General features: G+C 44.2%; 1 protein-coding gene across 10 annotated transcripts in view; it reads right to left on the bottom strand.

Moving 5' to 3' along the window:
- CFLAR (CASP8 and FADD like apoptosis regulator) overlaps positions 1 to 20,877 on the bottom strand; it is a 388,388-nt gene that overhangs the window by 142,070 nt on the left and 225,441 nt on the right. For all 10 annotated transcript variants that reach the window (XM_085649017.1, XM_085649015.1, XM_085649014.1 and 7 more), the window contains 3 exons: positions 9,387 to 9,492; positions 7,203 to 7,338; positions 4,884 to 4,978 (listed from right to left, as the gene is read on the bottom strand). In XM_085649017.1, the coding sequence (XP_085505143.1) occupies positions 4,884 to 4,978; positions 7,203 to 7,338; positions 9,387 to 9,492 (337 nt within the window). The remainder of the gene's footprint in view (positions 1 to 4,883; positions 4,979 to 7,202; positions 7,339 to 9,386; positions 9,493 to 20,877) is intronic.

Raw genomic sequence — 20,877 nt, forward strand, 5'->3', positions numbered from 1 at the left:
TGCAAGAATATGCCCCTTGTACCTTTTTGTGACCCTGTAGCTTTACCAGTATGTCAGTGTTATGACATACTGGAGTACATTTCTTTGTTGGGGACATGGGGGACATCATGTCCAGTCTTCTAGCCTCTTCTCAGGTCTCAAACAGCAGGTTCAGTCCTTTTATGATCTTTCACAGGTCTAGGAGCGTTCTGAAGTGGATGCCTGGAAATGACTCAAGGTCACGCCAAAACTAATAGGGTAAAGGTCTCAGGGCTAACCCTATCAGTGTTAGGCATTTTCAAGATGAAGTGAGTGAGTGAGTGTGCATGTTGCACTTTGGTAGACAGTGTCCTCCCATAACTCAACCTAAAATCCAGTTTAGGGTAGTAACTGCAATTTCAATAAACCCAGAGGCAAAAGTCTGGTAGAACCCAGCAGGATTTTCCAGCATTCAGACAGTGGATTCACAAGAATTCTTTGGCATCCTGTTCTTGCCTCCTGAAGTGTTCCCCAATAGTTACAGTAAAACCCCAGCAGACCTGTCAGGCAGGTTTTGACCCGGAAATGTCAGCAAGAGGCACAATGTGATTGGAGCCGGCCTGGGTGGCTAGGGAAACAAAGAAAGGGCCCTGCCCAGATGCCAGCTATTATTTGCCTGAGAAAGAGGCGCCTCAAGTGATATATGTAAACCCACAGCAATCTCGTGTAGCAGGATTTGATATTCAAGCAGGATTTGACACTGTAATGTCAAAAATTATTTATATTCTGTCAGTTTCAGATGGGTCATCTCTGCCCATTCAGGCCACCCTAATGTTTGCTCCTAACAGGCATTTCACACCCATTTAAATGCTATTTAATGGCTAGCAGAAGTGGGAGAGTACATGCAAATGGGACTCCAGAGGCTTTAGGCGGAAGGGAAAAGGGAAAAGGTTAACTTTCTAAAAGTACCTTTCCCTTAATATTCATCAGAAATCTGACTTCACCATTAAATTGTATTTATAATAAATATTAACAAATAGATCAAATATTTTTCTAGCTGTTTCCTAATCAAAGGATACATTATTAAATATAATAATGTAATCCAGTGCTTTTCTATACTACAGTGAAAATAACCTTTGCATTGCAAGGATATTTCTAACATTAAATTCCTACATATCCCACTTTTAAATACCATGTGCCCTACCTTACGGGGACACTAAGGCCTAGATATAGGTGATTTATAAATATTTAAAAGGAAGTTTTCAACCAGTCAAAAGGAGTTATTGTGACAGGTCGAATTAGAAACTAACAACTGGAACCGCCAGAAAGCACATGGTGGCTATGCAGTCATGTCTGCACTGTCACTGTAGTGAGGAGCACAATGGGTATTGCAGTCCACTAGTAACATTTAACTTCCAGGACCTGAGTACACATTGTGCCATATACTAGGGACTAAGCTAGTTAAATATGCCTATTAGGGTGTGACAGTGCGGGACATGTGGAGGCCTATGACTGTAACGAGTGGTGGACTCCGATACCCGTCTCACCTCCTCTTGTAACCCCACAGCAGGAGGAATGGTTCCCCTTCGTGGATCAGAAGCACGGGTCAGGCCCAGGAGGAACTGGTCCCTTTAACTGGAGCGGCTACGAGACACTGAGCCCGCCCTCCCCTGACGTCACCGAGTGGCAGCAGCCAAAACAGGAAGAACCTCGCATATCGTTGGACGGCGTTTCCCGGAGGAGTGTTGGTGTGGAGCAGAGTGAAGGCGAACGAGGAGAGGAGCGGACCGAACGAGGATGAGGAGAGGAGCGGACCGAACGAGGACGAGGAGAGGAGCGGCCCGAACGAGGACGAGGAGAGGAGCGGATCGAAGGAGGAGGAGGCGAGACGGACTTGGAACGGCCAGGAGGCCCGGGATCCCGTGCATCGCCCAGCCACGTTCCCCGGGGAGGAGCGTGGCTCGGTCAGGTACGTGACCGAGTAGCGGGCTGGTTAGGCAGAGAAGGCAAACCGCATGTGTAGGAGAGGTTTTCCCTGTGTTCCCTTCCTTTAGTAGACACTTGGCTAGGCACGGCGTGGGGGAGCGCTAAGGGGTCAAAGCACTGGTGTTATAACTTCCTCACACCCGGTCCTGGAATTAGGGAAAGACTACAGTAAAACGGTCACCTGACAGCGCCTTTCTCTTTGTTTCTTCCGGCTGGGGGACCACCTTTTCCCGGGGAGAACCTACCCACAAGACGCCTTGCGGAGATTAAGAGCCAGGACTGTCAAGAGGGGAAAGGAGTGAAGAGAGTGCCAACGACGGAAGTCTCTGCAACTGTAACAGACCTAGAACTCTGGCTGACCGGGGAAAGAGAAAGATACTTATCAATAAAACCTAGTTTGAAACACCGTTGTGTCCCGCCTGTCCCTGACACCCCGTTACATAGGGGTATGCCTATTTCACCATGTTGAACAGGCAAGCACATGCATTTTATCATTGGTTAGCAAAGGTAAAGTGTAGGCAGCAAAAAGATAGGGTCTAGCAAAAGGAGAAAAATCCAGGTTGACCCTGCAGAGAGGGCACATTTGCTACAGTGAAAGACAGCAATATATTCAGAACAGTAAGGAGCATCTACTAAAAGACTGGCCGCAAATGTGGAGGAAATTGTGCACCAACTTTTTGCGGCCAGTCTTTCATTTTGCAACGTCATCAAGGTACTATTCAGACACATCACAAAATCTCCTGTCATAGGGAGTCCCAGAATGATCTTTGAAATGAATAATAGTTAGGCATGGAACATGTACTAAAACTCCTCCCTTACAGGGAACATTTTCCCTTTCCCGCCACAACCAAGGCCTCCCTCTCTCCACCCCAGTCTGCCCCTCTAACTCACATTTACTACCAGTGCTGTTACATGGTACTGGAAGGGTGTTACCACACAGTAGTGTTAATTCTGTGTTCGGAGTTTGCACCCTGACAGTATCATGCAACTCATAATCAGGGCGAAAGATCAAGTATGTCAATTTTTTAAAGTGTGAGGCCCTGGATGTGCTCTTTTTCACACTTATTAAATAAATCTAGCCCACAAAGACTTATGACTTGGCTGAGGTAAAAACAAGGTAACTAGAGCAGACTCTCAAAGGCTTCAGAATGATGTGGCTGGCAGGCTGGTTTGATGGTACAACAGCACCTGTAGTTTGCTTGTTGTTGGGTAAGAAAGGGCGAGGCCCACCACACGAGTAGGCAGTCTTCAACAGCTTTACTTCCAGATTCAGGTAACAAAGTAGCAATTAGACAATGCAGCTGACTACTGTCCCCAAGACAACCACCTATTCTTCCTGAACCATAGACCTCACATTTCTGAACCGACATCTCTATCTACCTCACACATTGCACACTTCACGTTGCACCTGCCACATACACACCTGCCACACTGTTGTAGGGTCTGTTAACAGACAATGCACACACACCCTGAGAATGCCACACCCGCCAATAAACAGCTATTGCAAAACATAAATCGGACTCTCTCCATGTCAAAACCCCGGCAAACAAATACTTTAAAAATTCAAGCCCTGCTTATTAGTTACTGCAATAGTGAAAAATTAAACAGGAGTCAAGTGTTTTGAAACAGGAACAAAAAATGTCCCTAGATGGTTTAAGTGCTCTAGTGTGTCAAGTAGAAATGAACCTGGTTATAGCATCAAAGGCAGGGAAATTTTGGCTTTCTAGTCAAGATCCTTAAGGTGTTAAAGACGCCAAATCTGAGGATCAAGAAGTCTTTTACATTTTTAATCAACCTATACGTTCTGATATGAGTAGAGCGCAGAAGATGCAAAAAAAAAACAATCTTCAGAAACAGCAAAAAAGAAAGAAAAAGAGGCACAAAATTCAATATAACAAGAAAATAATGCAATGTATATGGGCCACTCAGGCTACAAAGTGAAGAATGGCAAATCAAGAAAAAAAGAATGATAAAAAAAAGGAGGTACAGATGGACTACTGTTTTTTGGATACATTTACTTTACCAAATGCAGTAACTACATCAGGTTGGTTTCTTTTGTCTTTTTCTGGATTATGCCTCTTAACTAGTTGTGCTTGTTTTTCCAACCTAACACTGACAAACTTCTAATAATGAGCAGGGTCTTTGGGAGAGATTTGGATATGTAGGATACATTAATCCATGGGAATCACCTCAAAGATGAATCAAATTATGTGTATATCCTCATCTCAGTTTCAGATCACAGGTGGAGTAGAACGTCCAAGATAGGAAATGGCAAGTGCAGGACATACCTGATGCCAATTTGTAATTCTGCAAATTGAGCAGTTTGGGTCCTCATCTGCTGTCAGAAGTCTCAGAGCCTGCTTTTCATTCGCCTTACAATTATGTTGTTTCAGACATTACTTGCAGCCAGGCAATTCTAAGTAATGCCAACAGTAGTATCACTCTTCAAATCAAAGCAAGGCAGATCCATGGGCATGATGCCTTCTCTGGCTCTAGGGTCTCATTTAGAGTTTGGCAAGAAGAGAGCACTAGCATAAATGGCAAGTGTTACCACCCTGCCAAACTTGTGGTCGATTTTCCTTATTTAGAGATTGGGGAGCCACATGGTTTCTGCCAACAAAGGCTCGACTGGCTGTGCAATTGGAAGTCTTTCCTCCACTGGACCGCAAGTTCACAGTGAGACTAGCCCCGCCATTTTTAGGGCAGGACGACTGTCTTTTAAAAGGAAAAATATGTCACAAGTCTCAAAGCAAATGAAGATGTTAGCATTTATGACCGGTGTTAGAACATTAAAAGAGACCCCAAACTAAACAAAAAACATCAGGCGAAACCAGAACTTAATAAAGCAATAATTTTGATTTTTTGTGTATTGTTCTTTTTAAGGTCTGAAGTGCCAGCATATTTTGTATTTATTTGTAAATTGCCTTGTTTTCACTTACCTCAAAACTGTGCTTGGGTTCCCCCAGGGTGAGGTTTGGAAAAGCCTTTAGCGCATTGACGTAGACCCGCTGGGCGCTCTTTGTTGACCCTGTGACTATAAATTAAGCACAAAAAATCTTAAAGAGCTGAGCCTGTTATTCATCAGCATACAGATAAAACAACCCACCAATGTACCATATAGGGTAAGCATGTAAACAAACAGTATTTTGAAGAGGCTACCAGGGGGGTGTCCCGGGTCCCCACATGCAGTATAAGAATCACAGTTTCCCAGGGTGAAGGAAATGCTGTTGGGTACCAGGTAGCATACAGCTGGGCAAGTATTTAAATCTCAGTCTATTGTCCCATCGCCAGCTTCACCACAGTTAATCATTTGGCCAGTAAAAAAAGAGACATGGATATGTGTGGTACAATGATTCCTGGAAGTATAAACCTTTGAACAAGACTACAATTCCTTTCTTTCCAATGCACCACTGAGACCTCAAATTCTTGCACTTCTTTCCTGAATATAACCTCATGCATTTCTGTCCCACAAACTGCTCTTCTGGGGCAGAGAGTGGACAGAGCTGGCTCACACAGATAAGTCTCATAGGAGCCTTCTGCTAGTCTAAAAGGTACCTAGCCTCCACAACACTACAGTCACGGTTGAAAGCCAGTCTAAAATACAGCCAAGCAACCAAACTCGGTGGAAATGCCCCCAGACTGTGGTGATTCATCAGTATGTGCGGGTCAAGAGATTTGGTAGACAGAGAGCAAATAGGTGTGGTAGTTTCTTGGTATTCCAGAACACATGCCCTTAGATCATTTAAAACGTGTAGCCTTTGAAGCAGAATGCTCACTTCATTTAGTGCTGCTCCGAACCCTGCTTATCATTTGGCATTTCTGCACACATACAGCATCTCAGAACACCCATAAAAGTGCCATGCTATTGCCACAAATTACCTAAGCAAACAAGATCATATCCAGCTCAGTGGCCGGAGCACTTTTATACAAGTTATCGAAGGTTCACAGTATGGCATTAAGCGGAGGGCATGGAGGATGTGCAGTAAAACTGGCCATATATACAGCATGGCAAAGGGTCTTGTGGGTGGTGTAGGCAGACACTTTGTGAAGGATGATACAGTTAAGGAGAGGGTAGTGGAAACTTGGAAGCATTTAAAGTGTTATTTTGAGAAACTCTTGTATTGTAGCACGTCGGGTGCATATCCAAATTTAGCAGGCAGCTGCAGTATTTAGGAAGAGAGCAGAAAATCATCAGGGGACCTTTTTCATTTTTGCAATTGTTTGTGCAACTTGGTGATCGTATAATAAGTTCTCTTTAGAGGTATTAGCTATTTCTCTTTGAAGAGGTTGTCTTTATGAGCAGTGCATACCTCTTTCATGGATAGGCAGTATGAGGTGGAAGGGTAAACCCAGCCAGAATTCCTTCCAGGAGGGAAAAGGGGATCTGGGAAAAGGTTATCAGGTCAGCATTATCCCAGTCAAAATTAAACCGACCTGAACAAGCCCTTCTCATGAACAGAGCTCCTTTATAAAATGCCAACTGTGTTTTTTCTTTGAACCAAGTAAATAGAAACTACAACTAAATGTACACTTTAGGGGGTATTGGTAATGCTGATCTGAAACTACCAGATGGTAAGGGCTTACCATCTCCCTACCCAAAAAAGGCTTAGTTTGAACAAGTAATATTAACAACTACAGTAACATCCTGTTGAGGAACCCAGCTCACCTAAATCCTTCTGGTCTTGTGTACCGGGGACGATATACAGAACACATACAGTGATCAATCGGATTCACAGCATCCCCGCTTCATTTACACCAAGTGCATTTATCTATATTGTAGGATCAATGTCATGCCTACCCCTATTTTTTGTCCTTGGTGGCCAACAAATGAAACAATCCCTGGCTAGGCAGAAGGGGTCATTTGATTGGATTTACAAGCCCCAGCATAACTTATCCTCACCACTGAGACCCACAACAATTAATTTATCTGGAAGTGACACTCTGGTGGTGGTGTTACGAGAGGGACACTAATAAAACAAACATCGAGCTCCCACCGGGATCAACGCTGGAAACACCAACCTCATTTAGCATAATACTGTGAACAATGGTTATCTGAGAATGCAGTCCTAACTTGGGTATCTAGCGGTTAACTGCACATGACACAAGGCCCATTTGTGGCGAGACACTGGGTTACCTCTAAACATCTACATTGGTTACTTTTAGTTCCTTGTGCATAGACTGCACCATGCATGTTAACCTGCAGTTGCTAGTACTAGAATGCCTGAGGACTTTACAACCTGCATGGAATGTCTTCTTACCTGCCTCCTTGTATTTCTGGATCTTCTTCCTCAGGTCTACCCTATGGATGTTCTGCAGGCACTTTTCCAGCACATCCATTTTATGAGGGGCCAGTAAGTTCACCTTCTCCAGCTCAATGGCCACAGCAAGGAATGTCTAAGGCGGAAACCACAGTCAGAGTCAAAGGGAAAAGTGGATAATTATGTTCACTAACTAGTGGAAATTATTTAAAACTCAAGGCAACAGGACTGGACGTTTCTCTTCACTCAACTTTTCCCCAGATGAAACCAGCTCTAGTTTACACTGTAAATATCCAGCCCTAGCTTCTGAGGTAGAGAGAGACCTGTAGAGCACAGGATAGCTAGAGAGATGAGATTCCTTTCCGATGTCACAACCAAAACAAGGGTGTGGCTCCCAGTAAGCAACAACATTTCTCCACCATCGCCATGAGGCTGAAAACTGTGTCACTGGTATGTGAAAACCAATAAGGACCTCATTATGAGTGTACCAGTAGTTGGGGAGGCAACACCGCACTATCCAAATACTGACATCACAGGGTGCGGTATATTGCTGGTGTATTACCACCACATTACAAGTTCTGCAGAGCGCAATGGTGATAATACCTGTAATAGCAAACTTTCCCCGACGCCCCTATGGTGCAGGAATATTGAACCATATGTTTTTCTCCACATAAATTTTGATAGGTATTGCCTGGCCAAAGTTGTGCATAGAAAAACACACTAGATGCAACATTTGTGCGCTCAGCAATCCAAAGCCATTCTTCTACAGCAATCTGTAAAACACAAAACACCATGGAAGGACCATCTGCAATAAAAAAAAAAAAAAGACCTGCCCTATCTCTGGCTGAGGTGTCTTCCATCACAAAACATACAGGAGTGCCTGCCATGTGAACTAAGTAACACAACCCATCACTTTGCAAAAACAGGACAGATCTCTTCTGGCCTATGAGGAAACCTAGTACATACAGCATAATTAGTAATTTCCTTTGTGTGCTGCTCTGGAGAAAAACAGGTTAATTCCATTGCCCGTATATTGGGTAAATACTTAACCTGTGTCAACTGGGACACCATACCCAGGCCATTGAGCTAAAGTCTCAGGTATCTTTCCCATGGAAGGAGGAGCGACTGGTAATTAAAAAATAAAAAGGCATGGCCGGAGGATGGAATGTGCACATATATTGCCCAAAGAGAGAGTAAACATAATAATAGGAGTTTTCACTCTTGTTTCAGGACCACAGAAACCCACTACTTCTCGATTCTAGACGTATTAGATGTCCTTCCTAGTTCTTTCACTTTAATAACTTTTTAATTTTGACATGATTTCTTTGAAGCTGCTGAAAGGAGCCCAGGTTACATAAAACAACCCTATGGGGACATGCATTGTGTTTCAATATTATTTAGTAGTTAGTTTTTGTCATTTTATATATTAATACAAGTTGAAAGCAAAAAACGTTTGATATTAATTTAGGCATCCTTCTGCTTGTAAAGTTGCTCTGTGATGATATCCGACCATGTTTTTTTTTTTCTCAATAGAATGGTTTTAAGTAGCTACCTGAAATTATGGTGGTTCTTTATCCAGTAACTTCTAAAGTCACCCCGTGAACTGAGAGAGAACAATGGGCATTGAATGTTGGAATCTGTAGAGTGTACTAGACATAGGTCTTAGCAATGATGTGTCCATTAGGACTTATGAGCCATCTCATTGACATCTCTGGATTGCGTTACAAGGCTGTCTACTTAATTCTCAACCTGGCACGTGGCCAAAGTAGACTCATGAGACTGGTGATCTCCCTAGGGCCAATCGGCTTCTTGTAGGTGCCACATTCTTGTACGAGTGGAATCCATCCACATACAGATAGATGTAGAGCAAAGGATTTCACGCCGACAGATCAAGTGCAGTTGTTTTGTGAAGGGTTTCCCCTATGGTTGCTTACCTTTCGATAAACGTTCTAACAGACTCAATGTATCACAGCTGTGCACACTGCCCAAGAATCTGATCATTCTACAGACCACAAAATAATTAAATCGTGCAGAAAATGAAAGGCAAATTATTTTTTTATCTTAAAAACCTTCCTTGGGTGCACTTGGAAGGCACTCTAAAGAAACTGTGACTTTGCATTTCCTTTAGAGGAGAATGCACAAGTCTGAACTAGTTATTAGAGGGATAAAGTAATGCACACATACCTTGATTTTAGCCAGCCGCCCATGACCCACATAATCTCTTAACAGGAAAAGGAGTGAATCCACCTCTTTTTTGTCCATTTCATCACTGATGTTCAGCATCAGCACCCTAAAAAAAACAACAGGAATATCAATGGCAACCACAGAGGTCTAAAGTTGGGTGCCTCAACCGCCACTCTAAAGACACCATAAGACAGGCCGCATTTAAATGAATAAGCAGAAAATAGCATTAGGCTCTGAAGTGATCGCCTAAAAGACGATGCATCGCTAACAAAAATGACGGCCTTGAGACCAGGATTTCGGCCAGTGTATAAAGAAAAGCATTACACCAACCATATATGACTAGGCTAAGTAAGATTCAGTATACGTTTGAAGTACTGTGCTAAAGTGTAATAAATGTATTCCAAGAGGGACACTTAGGGACAGGTGTGACCAAATAAACTGTGTGTGAACCTGTTCATACTCTTTTGTCCTAGGTGGTGTGAAGTATTGTGAGCCATGTGGAATGTGTGAGGTCATCAGTGTACCTACTATCCCTGTCAGAAGAAATTTCAGTGTACATTTGGGGCTGAGCTGCTTAAATCATAGCTCATGGGGCGGTTCCTATATCTGCAACTTGCTTCTGAATAAAAAACCTGTACTTGCCTGATTCCTGATGTCTTTACCAGCGGGCAACTTCTCAACGTAACTGAGCCTTACTTGTGGCCAAGCGCAGAAAGGGCGCCGGACGGCAGGGGAAACATAACTGCATGCAGAGCTGGCGACAAGATCCTAAAACCAAGGAAATAATAGTTGAAACTGGTCGAAAAACTCAGGGCCACACTAGTCCTCGGTATCCTGGGTCAAACCACACACTGCCTTGTAGCAAAGTGTATGTTTTCAAGATGGGTGATTTATAGTAAAAGAGGCCTGAAGTACAACTCGTGGGGAAATGGGACAAAAGAGAGGTCATAACGTGTCTCGAAAATAGGGAAGTGTTGCTAATGAGATTATCACCAAAAAATGGTATAAATAAAAATGAAGGGCCTTTAAAAAAAATTAAGAAATCATAAAACTCACTGACCAATGGACTGGATGATGGTATATTATTAATGGGCATATCCAGCTGGCTAGGCGAGTATTTTACCATGGGTGCAGACTATGCAGGAGAAGCTATATGCTTACTCCACGACCGAACACTCAAGCTTCAGTTATTCATCCTATGTGGCCATAAGAGGAAGAGTCACAACTCAAAAAGGGTCCTGGGATAGGTGGGTATCTCAGAACTGGAAAATCTGGACAAAAACTCAGGCCAATTACTAGACACAATACAATAAGTCAATTCCCATCGCGCAGTATCTAAAACTGGGCATTGAATAAAAGCATGTGAGCCCAAAATGATGCAGAATCGTGAATGAGAGCCAAAATTATGTGGAGGCGTGAATAACCATGCAGAGCCCAGCAGCTAACAGAGTGGGTGTGTGGGTGGGACAGTCTAACATACACAAAAAATAATTTTCTATCTAAAACCCAGAGACCAGTCAGAATGGTCTAAGAGGTATCATAGTGTGCGACAAAGGTGAGTGGGACATGTACCAATTTTCATCTGCCTTTTTTAAAGAACTTTGGTGAAAGCCCAAAAATGGATGGAAGACCCCACTGAAAGGAGAGTTTTCAGCAAACCTTATGAAGGGAGCCATAACACTACTACAGAATACGCCTAAAAAGAAACCCCTACACAATACTCCTGACCACTTGAGTGGCCTGCAGGAGAGATGGGAGGTGGACCTGGGCCCGTTGGAAGACACACTGGGAGGCAACTTTGATGCACCTCCCAAGAGTTGACCATAAATGCTACTATAAGACTTATGCAATTCAAAACACTATATGAAGCTTAGTACAAAAAGAGAAGGCTCTACTAATTGGCCCGACTCAAAATTACCTTATGACCTCTGTGTGAAGCGTGACCTCTGTGTGAAGCGTGACCTCTGTGTGAAGCATAGAAAGAAGAGAGGTATATTCCTGCACACCAAATGACGACGGAATATACTACGGGCACACTGGAAGGAAATTACTGAAACTTTATCAAAGGTATTGGAAACAGAAGTACCGCTGTTGTTGCAACACATTATCCTAGGCACCCAGAATGACGCTGACAAGCTCAGGACCTTGTGCTCCACTGGCCTAAAGGGGGCCAAGAGAAATATAGCCCGAGATTGATGTACTGATGACACCAGACTAAAGAAAAATTATACATTGGAACAGACCAATATATGGGTGCAGAAAGGCTGGTTTACAAAAGCAAAGGTTCTCCAAACAAGTGTAGAAAGATCTGTGGACCGTGGAGCAGATATGAATAGGAAAACGTGGTACCTCTTATAACGGATGGATGGTAGTCAATGGGGGGTTAAGATTAAAAGAGCTGAGGTGCATTAGATATCACAAGGGGTTTCAGAACTTCCCTATACCCATTGGGCCTTCGTTAAAATGATGCGGAGGCGAATGAATAAGGGGAAGGTGTGGGACTGTGGAATAAAGCTGAGAGTTGATTTAGACCTTAGTGGTGGGGGGGGGGGTTAAAAATGGGCTAATGCTTTTGGTTGGTTGCTTTGCATTTTGTGTATTCAAAAATCCACAAAAACTAGGTTTTGAAAAAATGGGTGCTGGAGAAAAAAACTGCCTTCAGGGTGAAGACATAAACTTTATACCTATAAAAGGTTACACCATGCTGACCTCCTGAGGTGGGAGCCCTTGTGCTCTCGTGGGTCAGGGACAAAGGTTGCTTGGGGTGGAGCAGGAACAGCATTCAGAGTGGTGAGCCTCAAAGGCTTCCTGCCCGTTGATATGCTACCCAGCGCCTCTCCAGCTAGTGGAGATGCCCGCCCCCTGACCAAGCCCCCACTTCTGTCGGCAAGGTCGGCAGAAAAATTAGTAGTCAGGAGAGGTGTGTCCCCTCTCTGCCAGGACCACCCTTACGGTTTCCTGGACCGAGGTGACCCCGCTCCTTAGAAAATCCTCCATCTTGAGTGGAAGGATTTTAGCCAATCAGGTTAGGGTATGCCCCCTCCTGAGAAGGAGGAGATATACGAAGGGTGTAGTTGCCCTAAAAGGCAAGTAGCCCATTTGCTACCATCTGCCAGTGCCTGTAACGACCCTAACTTAAGTATTTATGGGCACCCCTGAACCTTGATCCTCAGATTCCTGCGTCCTAAGAAAAAAAGGATGAATTAGAGGCCATGCAGCCAAGCTGGGAAGAGGACTACTGATTCGGCCCCAGCCCTATTGGCCTGTCCCCTGCTCAAAGACCCTGCGGAAGAAGACCACGCCTGCTCTGTGGCCAGTGACTTCCAGAATCCGAAGAAGACTGTCCACACTTCAAAAAAGACCATATCTCCCGAGGACAGCGACCCGGTTCAGAAAAATCCAACTTCACAGATTCCAGATATGGGCGGATCCACGACACCTGCCCACTCTGCACCCAATGCCCTAGTCTGAGTGGCTCACCTGTACAGTGACATTTCCCCCGCGATCCTGACCTCGAATCCAGTGTTGGCTGACCTCTCTTGGACTCCAGGAAGACGCCTGCAGCCTCATCTTGAAGGGTCCCTGTGACCGGCTCCGGTAAAAGAAATCAAACTCCGAAGGGCACCCAAGCATCCTCAGCCCCCCGACCTTGGGAAGCCCAGCCGATGGTGCCCAAGCCTCCTTCTACATCCCCAACTTACATGCCCAGCCAGTGGTCATCTTTATCCAGTCTTTGACCGAGCCTGCAGCCTCTTTGTGCAACCGAGATTCCCCATCGAAAACCATTGGGCACCTGATGTTGATTTGCACCCTGCACACGGCCACCCCTGTGCCACTGGTGGTGTAAGGTTGGTGCTGCCTTGTGGCCCCCCTGCGCTTGCTTCAAACCCCAGGTCATATGCCCTGAACCCGCGGGTACCTACCTGCAATCAGCACCATTGGGCCCAGTGACCTCTGCACCTGGCTGCCCCAGTGCTGCTGGTGGTGCAGTACTTACCTCAATCTGACCCTTGCTCAGTGCTAGCCTCAACCCCCGAAGACTGGGTGAGTTTGTCTTGTACTTACCTGTTAATGCATATAACTGTTTTCCATCGTTAGGATTGCATTGCATTTCTCCTATTTAATTCAAATGTTTACTTTCTACAATTGCTAAGTTTTACAATTGTGATTGACAATACCAAACTATTTCTAGTACCGTAAAGCAATTTTATGCCTTGCAAAACAATTCCAATTGCATCTTGAAAAGTATTATTGCTATTCTTGAAATGGTTACTTACCTGCAACTGAGTTTCCATTGGTTCTAAAATAAAAGAACAAAGTAATAACTTTTTACACAAAACAATCGGTGTGGGATTCAGTCTCTGAGTTTGTGTAATCATTTCTTGCCTGAGTGTGTACAGCCCTCTGATGAGCCTAACTGCTCGACCACACTCCACAAATAGAGCTTTTAGTGTTATCTATTTAAGCCTCTGTAAATCCAGTAGACTCTGTGCACACCATACCTTACTTTGGTATAGTATATACAGAGCCAGTTTCCTGGATGATGACATCCCTGAGCTGTGACCAGACACCACGAATAAGAGCCCACAAGAATGCAAGGGTATCCTTATCTAGGTCACCGTGCTAGCCTTGCAAGTTACTATCTTATAGGATTCCAGGAAGACCTCATAAAAGGACAGGACTGCAGAGAAACCTCAAGTTTCACCATCAGTCATGAGAAACGTGAAAGATATGTGGCTTGGTGAAGACATGTACAACCCCCGCAGGACGCTGCCTGGTAAAGTCTCACACATGAGATCATCCAGTCACAATGTGCGATGTGTGGGTGGACACACAGAGACAAGGATCAATCATCAGCAAGGTGAGGCTAGCAGCATGACTGGGCTTCCCCTTTCCTTGCATCACTTGGCATCTAAAGCAATCCTCCACTGCCAAAAGAGACCATGCCAAGTGTTAATTGCTACATTACCTCACCTAACACATACTGGCATCTATCACAGCTTTGACACTGCTAGACACTGTGACATACACATCGCTACTACATTCATATAAACACCAACGACCAGACTTCTAACAGATTATTTAGGGGCTAAGGATACAAAATGTGGTTGTGAACCACCTCTCAACCCCCACTCCCCCTTCCCCCACACCCCACCACCAGTGCTCCTCTCCTGGCGTCGCCTCCAAATTACTCCATCCTCGAGACAAAACAGGGGTACATTTCAGAAGGTCTGGGAAACTATCTTTTATTCTAGATAGTAAAAAACCGGTTAGTCCCAATTGGTCCACAGATGGGTATGTTAGCTCAGTGAAACAATGCCTCCTCTGCAGATAATCAGTAGCTTCATTGGACATGTGAGCTTTGAACCTGTTCCAATCAGGCTCTCATTCTTCCGAGGTGAACAAAAACGGATTTGCTTTTTATTGTACTACTTAGTTCCCACAGAACAATACGTCATATATCACAATACGATGTTATGTTATGCGTAGTTGTGAAGGGACTATCACCCACAGGTGGAATTCTGGCGATCATTCTAGCAATATAATAAATCTCTATAAAAGACATTTATTAAGATGGAAAGAGCCAAAATGTACACAATCAACAGCAATCATTACTCCTGCCTGGTTAGAACATCAACACAATTGTGCCAGAGAAGGGACAGATTTTTCTCTTTATAAATATGGGCTTGAAATAGTTCCAGCTTTGCTCCCAAAGGAGGTGAGAACCTAATTTTAATTAAACCGAGGTCCACAAGCGCTGGCAACAGATCAGAACACTATCTATTGTCATACCAATATGGATTGTTTTATCGGTGGATTGCCATACGTATGAGTGAGCACTATCATGGTTATCAACATATTCTGCAGGGGGCACCATCACTCTGAGTTACACCAATGCACAGAGCAGAGCTAATGTCAAGGATTGAGAATGTGCCAGTAAGAGGCAGGACCACATGAAGTAAAATTAAGTTTGTGTATAGAGGTCAGTGAACTCTCCTTTTGCACTATTCACCCACTGCACTGCATTGTTCATTGCACCAGATCTGGCTGCAGCAACTTATTTTACATAACGGTGCCTTATGCAACTGGAAGATTTAAGGCCAGAGTGCAGTACCCTCTGTCCTAACACAGGATTACAGTGGTGCAACCTGTGCTGGGGAACATGATGGAACTAGTCAGTACGAGACTGACGTAATGCGGGTGTGCGCAATGCAGGGTGCCGAACATACGCACAGACTACAGTGCCACCATGTTGCGTCCAAGCACTCCTGTCATGCTATTGTGACTGCAACTAACACCTGGTGGGAACAAAATACGGCCTTAGCATAAAACCTGCAATCCTTGCTCATCTCCTTCACAAGACCAGCATGCAACCACAGAACAATGAGACAAACCTGCAAACCACGAATGGGATCTCGCTCTGGACCAACAGACTGACCACCAGGCTAGAGCTCACAGCAATTACAAGGTCTCTTCCCCACTGCATTGTGGGGCACTTCCTTCGGCAGCCAGGAAGGCCCTTTACGGTGACTCATACCCTCTTCCCACATAAACAAATGTAAATCAGTAATCCTCGCACACAGACAGCACTGCCCATTCAAATCACTACCATACCTGGGTAACATTCACATGACAAACAGGGAGACAAACAACAAAGTTGAAGTGCTTACTGCGAAAAGAAAGCAATCATAAATGTTTTGATTTTTTAAGCAGACTTTGAGCCTGCCAATGGAGGAACTAGACCAATTTTCATTCAACGAGGAGCTTTCTTTGATATTATATGTCTAAGAGAGATCAATGGGGTTGCAGACCCCGATCCAGGGGCTGTAATCTTTGTAATCAGTGTGCCACAACTCGATGCTCCATTGATATATATTATATGGGGCTCAGGGAGGGTAGGTCCTTATTCCAACTCGTACCTTAAGTAAACAAAACGGGTCCACCCTATACAGACTCTGGTGCCCAGGTGACAGAGAACACCCATAGCACATTTAACCTGTGTGGACTTTCCTTTCTGCTCTGCTGATGAACCTGAGGGAGTTGCTTGGGTTACTGTTGGGTGGTCCCCTACCGCTTCCAGTGTTTGGTCCACCAGTTCACCGCAGTAGGAGTATTGCGTGTCAGTGAATGAGCGGACACATATACATGCTCTTCTTTGGGATTCGTCGTCCAGATCTTTGTTACAGAGGTTGTTTCAAGTCCACAAACGCCAAATTCTCCGCCACAGATTTTAGAGGCGGAGGCATACATGTGGCACCTCCCCTCAGGTGCCAGAAGCAGTCAAAGATAGGAGCAGGTTCTCTGCCAACATGGTCGGTTCATAAAGTGGTGGAGAGGTGACCTGGTTCCGAACTCGTGGTCTGGGATCTGGACACAAACCTAGCAGATGGTGTCTCGGGGTGATTTGCCGCACTGGCAGCAATTATGACACTTACACCATCCCCACTCCAGCAAAGACTTCACAGTTACAGCAGAGCCTAGCAGTTTGGCTGCTTCGAGGTACTCATGGAAGAGAACCCTGGCCGGATCCATGCTCCAATCTATATGGCGCCAAATGGGAACCCAGATCTATGTGGAACATTATTAAGCTACAGCAGTCTTGTGCAGGGGCAGTTTGCAATTAGTGCACTGCACGCTTAGATGCATCATTCTCGGTTCTGAATGGATACAAACTGAGGCCTCCAACGGTGAGCCGTAACCCGTCCATGACTCTTTATCAGTCACTCTCAGAGGGTTGCTGTTTCGGATAGTCAGGCCCCCTGCCATGTATGTGCCTGAAGCCCACAGGGGAGAATGGTCCTAGCAGGTCAAGGCTGCTCTCTCTGAAGGACTTATATTACAGGAAACAGTGGTCCCTGAAAGCGAAAAATGTTTTACACATATAATAAATATAGCCAAGGTTGGTACTATATTTTAGCCAGTGTCCAGCCGGACCTGGGAGCTTTAATAAGTAGGAATAAATAGCAGCAATTCAAAGAATGTAAGTAGAGTCGTAGTGGGACACAAGCCTGTATCCAGAGACTTACATATCAGGAGGACATACAATTGTGAAACATATTCAGGCAATTATAATGATGTTTCCATTTGAGAAAATAAAAGGTAGTGGAACATCTTAATACAAATCTTGCCACCTTCACAATGTATTATATACACACAATTTCTGAATGTGTAAGGTAGGCAACACAGTCGAGGACGTTTCGATCCTTATCTGATTTCGGATCATCATCAGGACTAAACAGTTAAATTGCCCATGTTTGAATGCCTGAAGTTACATTAAAGTTTAACAGACAACGAGAACATACAATAGTTGGGGGAAAAAGGGGAAAGAAAATGGCAACATAATAGTTATTACATTTAGAAAGTAAATATAGTATAAACGAAAAAAACATCATTGACGTCAGATCAGGGGCAATCTACATGCGAACTCATAATAATGGCGTCACGATCATGATACAATCAGAGAGAGAGTATTTGAAGTGTGTGAGAGGAATAGTGAAGATAAGGAGAAATTGCCTTCTTGGTGAAGGAGTGCCGGAAGAAAAAACGTCGTGTGATATCAATGGCATGCCGTGAATTGAGGCGGGGTGATGTGGTATAGACCTGCGCAAGGGGAGTTACGTTGCCACATAAGGTGAGGGCGCCACGTCTGGGCCGGGTAGCCACAATGCAACAATCAAGAGGACGTGTTTGCGGAAAAAGAACGCCGTGTGGTCTCATGCCGTGAATGGAGGCGGGAGGTGATGTGGAAAAAACGGGCGAAACAACTCCGGGAGTGAATTGAATTTACCTGGGGTTGCCAATTAAGGCAACTAAGTAAACGCCGCGTCTTGGCCAGGGGGCCGTGGTGTAAAAAACAGGACGAGTTGAGGTCAATGCCTGTGAAGGGAAGAACTAAATTGAGGGCATGGCATGATATAAGATAGAACCGGGTGCTCCAGATGAAAGGAAACGAGCTTACCTTAAAGATATATAAGGTCCGGAGAGGGGGCAAATTCGGTAAATATCTGGTGAATAATTAAGTAAGGATTAGGAGAGGGAACGGACCGAAATAGAGTGACAAGCCGGATTACGGGCTATGGAAATTCTTACCTCCATGCAATGAAGGAGACAAGGTTGCGATCGGTCAATGCCGGATGGGCTGCCAGTTGGGAGTGAACTGCCGGTAAAATGATGGTATAGTAGGTAATGTGGCCAGTCACATGGGTGGTCACGTGCTCAGGAGGAGTGCAGTGTGAGTGAGTCGGAGGAAGGGAGTGTATATGGGCGCCATGTTGGGTGAGTGATAGAATTAAGCGAGGTAAAGGAATACAGCGATTACAGCGATCAATGGAATAAAGGAAGGACGGGACATTAGAGTCAGCATAGTGATAAAATTAATAATCAGTACTGACATAATGGTAGACATAGGAATGCAAGAGAAACCAATAAAAATAAAAATCATAATATTACATAATCAGTGCCGACACAATGAATATATGGAGATGATAGAGAAACCGATTAGTTTTAAAAACCAATAAAAATAATAATCATAATACTACATAATCAGTGCTGACACAATGAATATATGAAGATGCTAGAGAAACCGATAAACTACAGAATTGTCAGTAGTCCGAGTAGTAGTACCTTGGGACCGCAGTGTAAGCCATTTCGGGTGAAAAAAAGAGTTCTACATGTTATTATTTGGGGATTCCACTCCTCTTAGATGTTTTGCAAGGGAAGGGTCAATGAAGTACATGGCAAGGAGGGATCCAAGAAGTTCATAGTAAGGAGGTCCAATCCTCGAGGCGGTTCAGCCCTCTGTGTATACCTCCAGTTTTAAGAATCCATTTCAATTCCTCTTTGTTCATGAGTTGGGAGAGATCTGCGCCTCTTGGTGGAATTTTCACAACAGAAACCACTGTCCAGCGTATATCGTCCTCAGTGTGGCCTGTAGTTTCAAAATGTTCGACTAACGGTGCATTAGGGGTTTTGCATCTTAGTCTACTTCTGTGTTGGCAGATTCTTATCCGGATTTTCTGTGTGGTCTGACCTATGTAAATCATATCGCAGGGGCATAAAATGGCATAGATGACATTGCAGGTATTACAGTTACTGAAGTGATTGTGAGGTTTACGTATGTTCCCAAATATGAACTCTTTGCAGTCAGTAGTAAAAACACACACAGAGCAATTTCCACATCTGTTGTGACCAGTCACCGGAGGCAAGGACCAATGGTCATGAAGTGTACCCGTGTTTGTAGTACTGGGGAGTGCTGCTCTAACCAAATGGTCTTTGATATTCTTGCTTTTCTTAAAACCAAAGAGGGGTCTCTCAAGGTTAAGTATTCCTGCGTTGACCACATTCCAGTGTTTTAGAATACTTTTGCGTAGTTTGTTGGAAGAGAGGGAGAAAGTGGTTACGCATACTATGCGGTTTTCAGTTATCTTAAGTTTGGGTTCCAAGAGAACTTCCCTAGGGCAATACCATGCTCTCTTAAGGGCACCACGGATCAGTTTTTTGGGGTAGCCTCTGGAGGTCAGTTTGTTGCTCAGTGTCTTAGCTTCCCTAAAGTAATCCTCCTTAAGGGTGCAGTTCCGTCTAATACGTAGATATTGAGAATAGGGTAGAGAGTCTTTTAAGGCCCTAGGGTGATTACTACTGTACTTCAACAGAGTACTGCGCTCAGTGGGTTTCCTGAAAAGGCTGGTGATCAGATGTCCATCTTTGTGTGTTATATTTAAGTCAAGAAATGGTATGGATATTTTGTTTTGTGTGAGTGTAAATTTGAGACCACCACAATTATTGTTTAGCCAATGGAGGAAATTTTCAAGCATGGTTTGGGTATCATGCCAGATCAGGAAGATGTCATCTATGTAGCGTTTCCAAAGTGACATTGCAGAAAAGAAAGGGTTCTGTTGAACCAGTATATTATTTGTCTCAAGTGCATTCATGTATAGAATAGCTAGGTTCGGTGCAAAAACTGCCCCCATGGATGTGCCCTTGGTTTGTTGGTAATAATGGCCATCAAATAAAAAGAAATTCCTGGTCAAGCAGATCTCAAGGAGTTGCAAAATAAAAATGGTTGGGACTGCGTGTGGTCTGGTGCGTGTATCCAAGGTTGCTTCAATGATGAGTAGTGCGTCTCGTTGAGGGATGTTAGTATATAATGATTCAACATCAAGGGTGCAAAGTGTATCAGTGGAGGGGTTGTAATTATGATTTTCTACTAGGGTAATCATCTGCATGCTGTCTCTAACATAGTAGGGAGTGGATGGGACAAATGTTGAATCGTTATATACTAACATCCCTCAACGAGACGCACTACTCATCATTGAAGCAACCTTGGATACACGCACCAGACCACACGCAGTCCCGACCATTTTTATTTTGCAACTCCTTGAGATCTGCTTGACCAGGAATTTCTTTTTATTTGATGGCCATTATTTCCAACAAACCAAGGGCACATCCATGGGGGCAGGTTTTGCACCGAACCTAGCTATTCTATACATGA

Source organism: Triturus cristatus, chromosome 3_2, assembly GCF_964204655.1.
Source record: "Triturus cristatus chromosome 3_2, aTriCri1.1, whole genome shotgun sequence".
In the NCBI taxonomy this organism is placed as follows: Eukaryota; Metazoa; Chordata; class Amphibia; order Caudata; family Salamandridae; genus Triturus; species Triturus cristatus.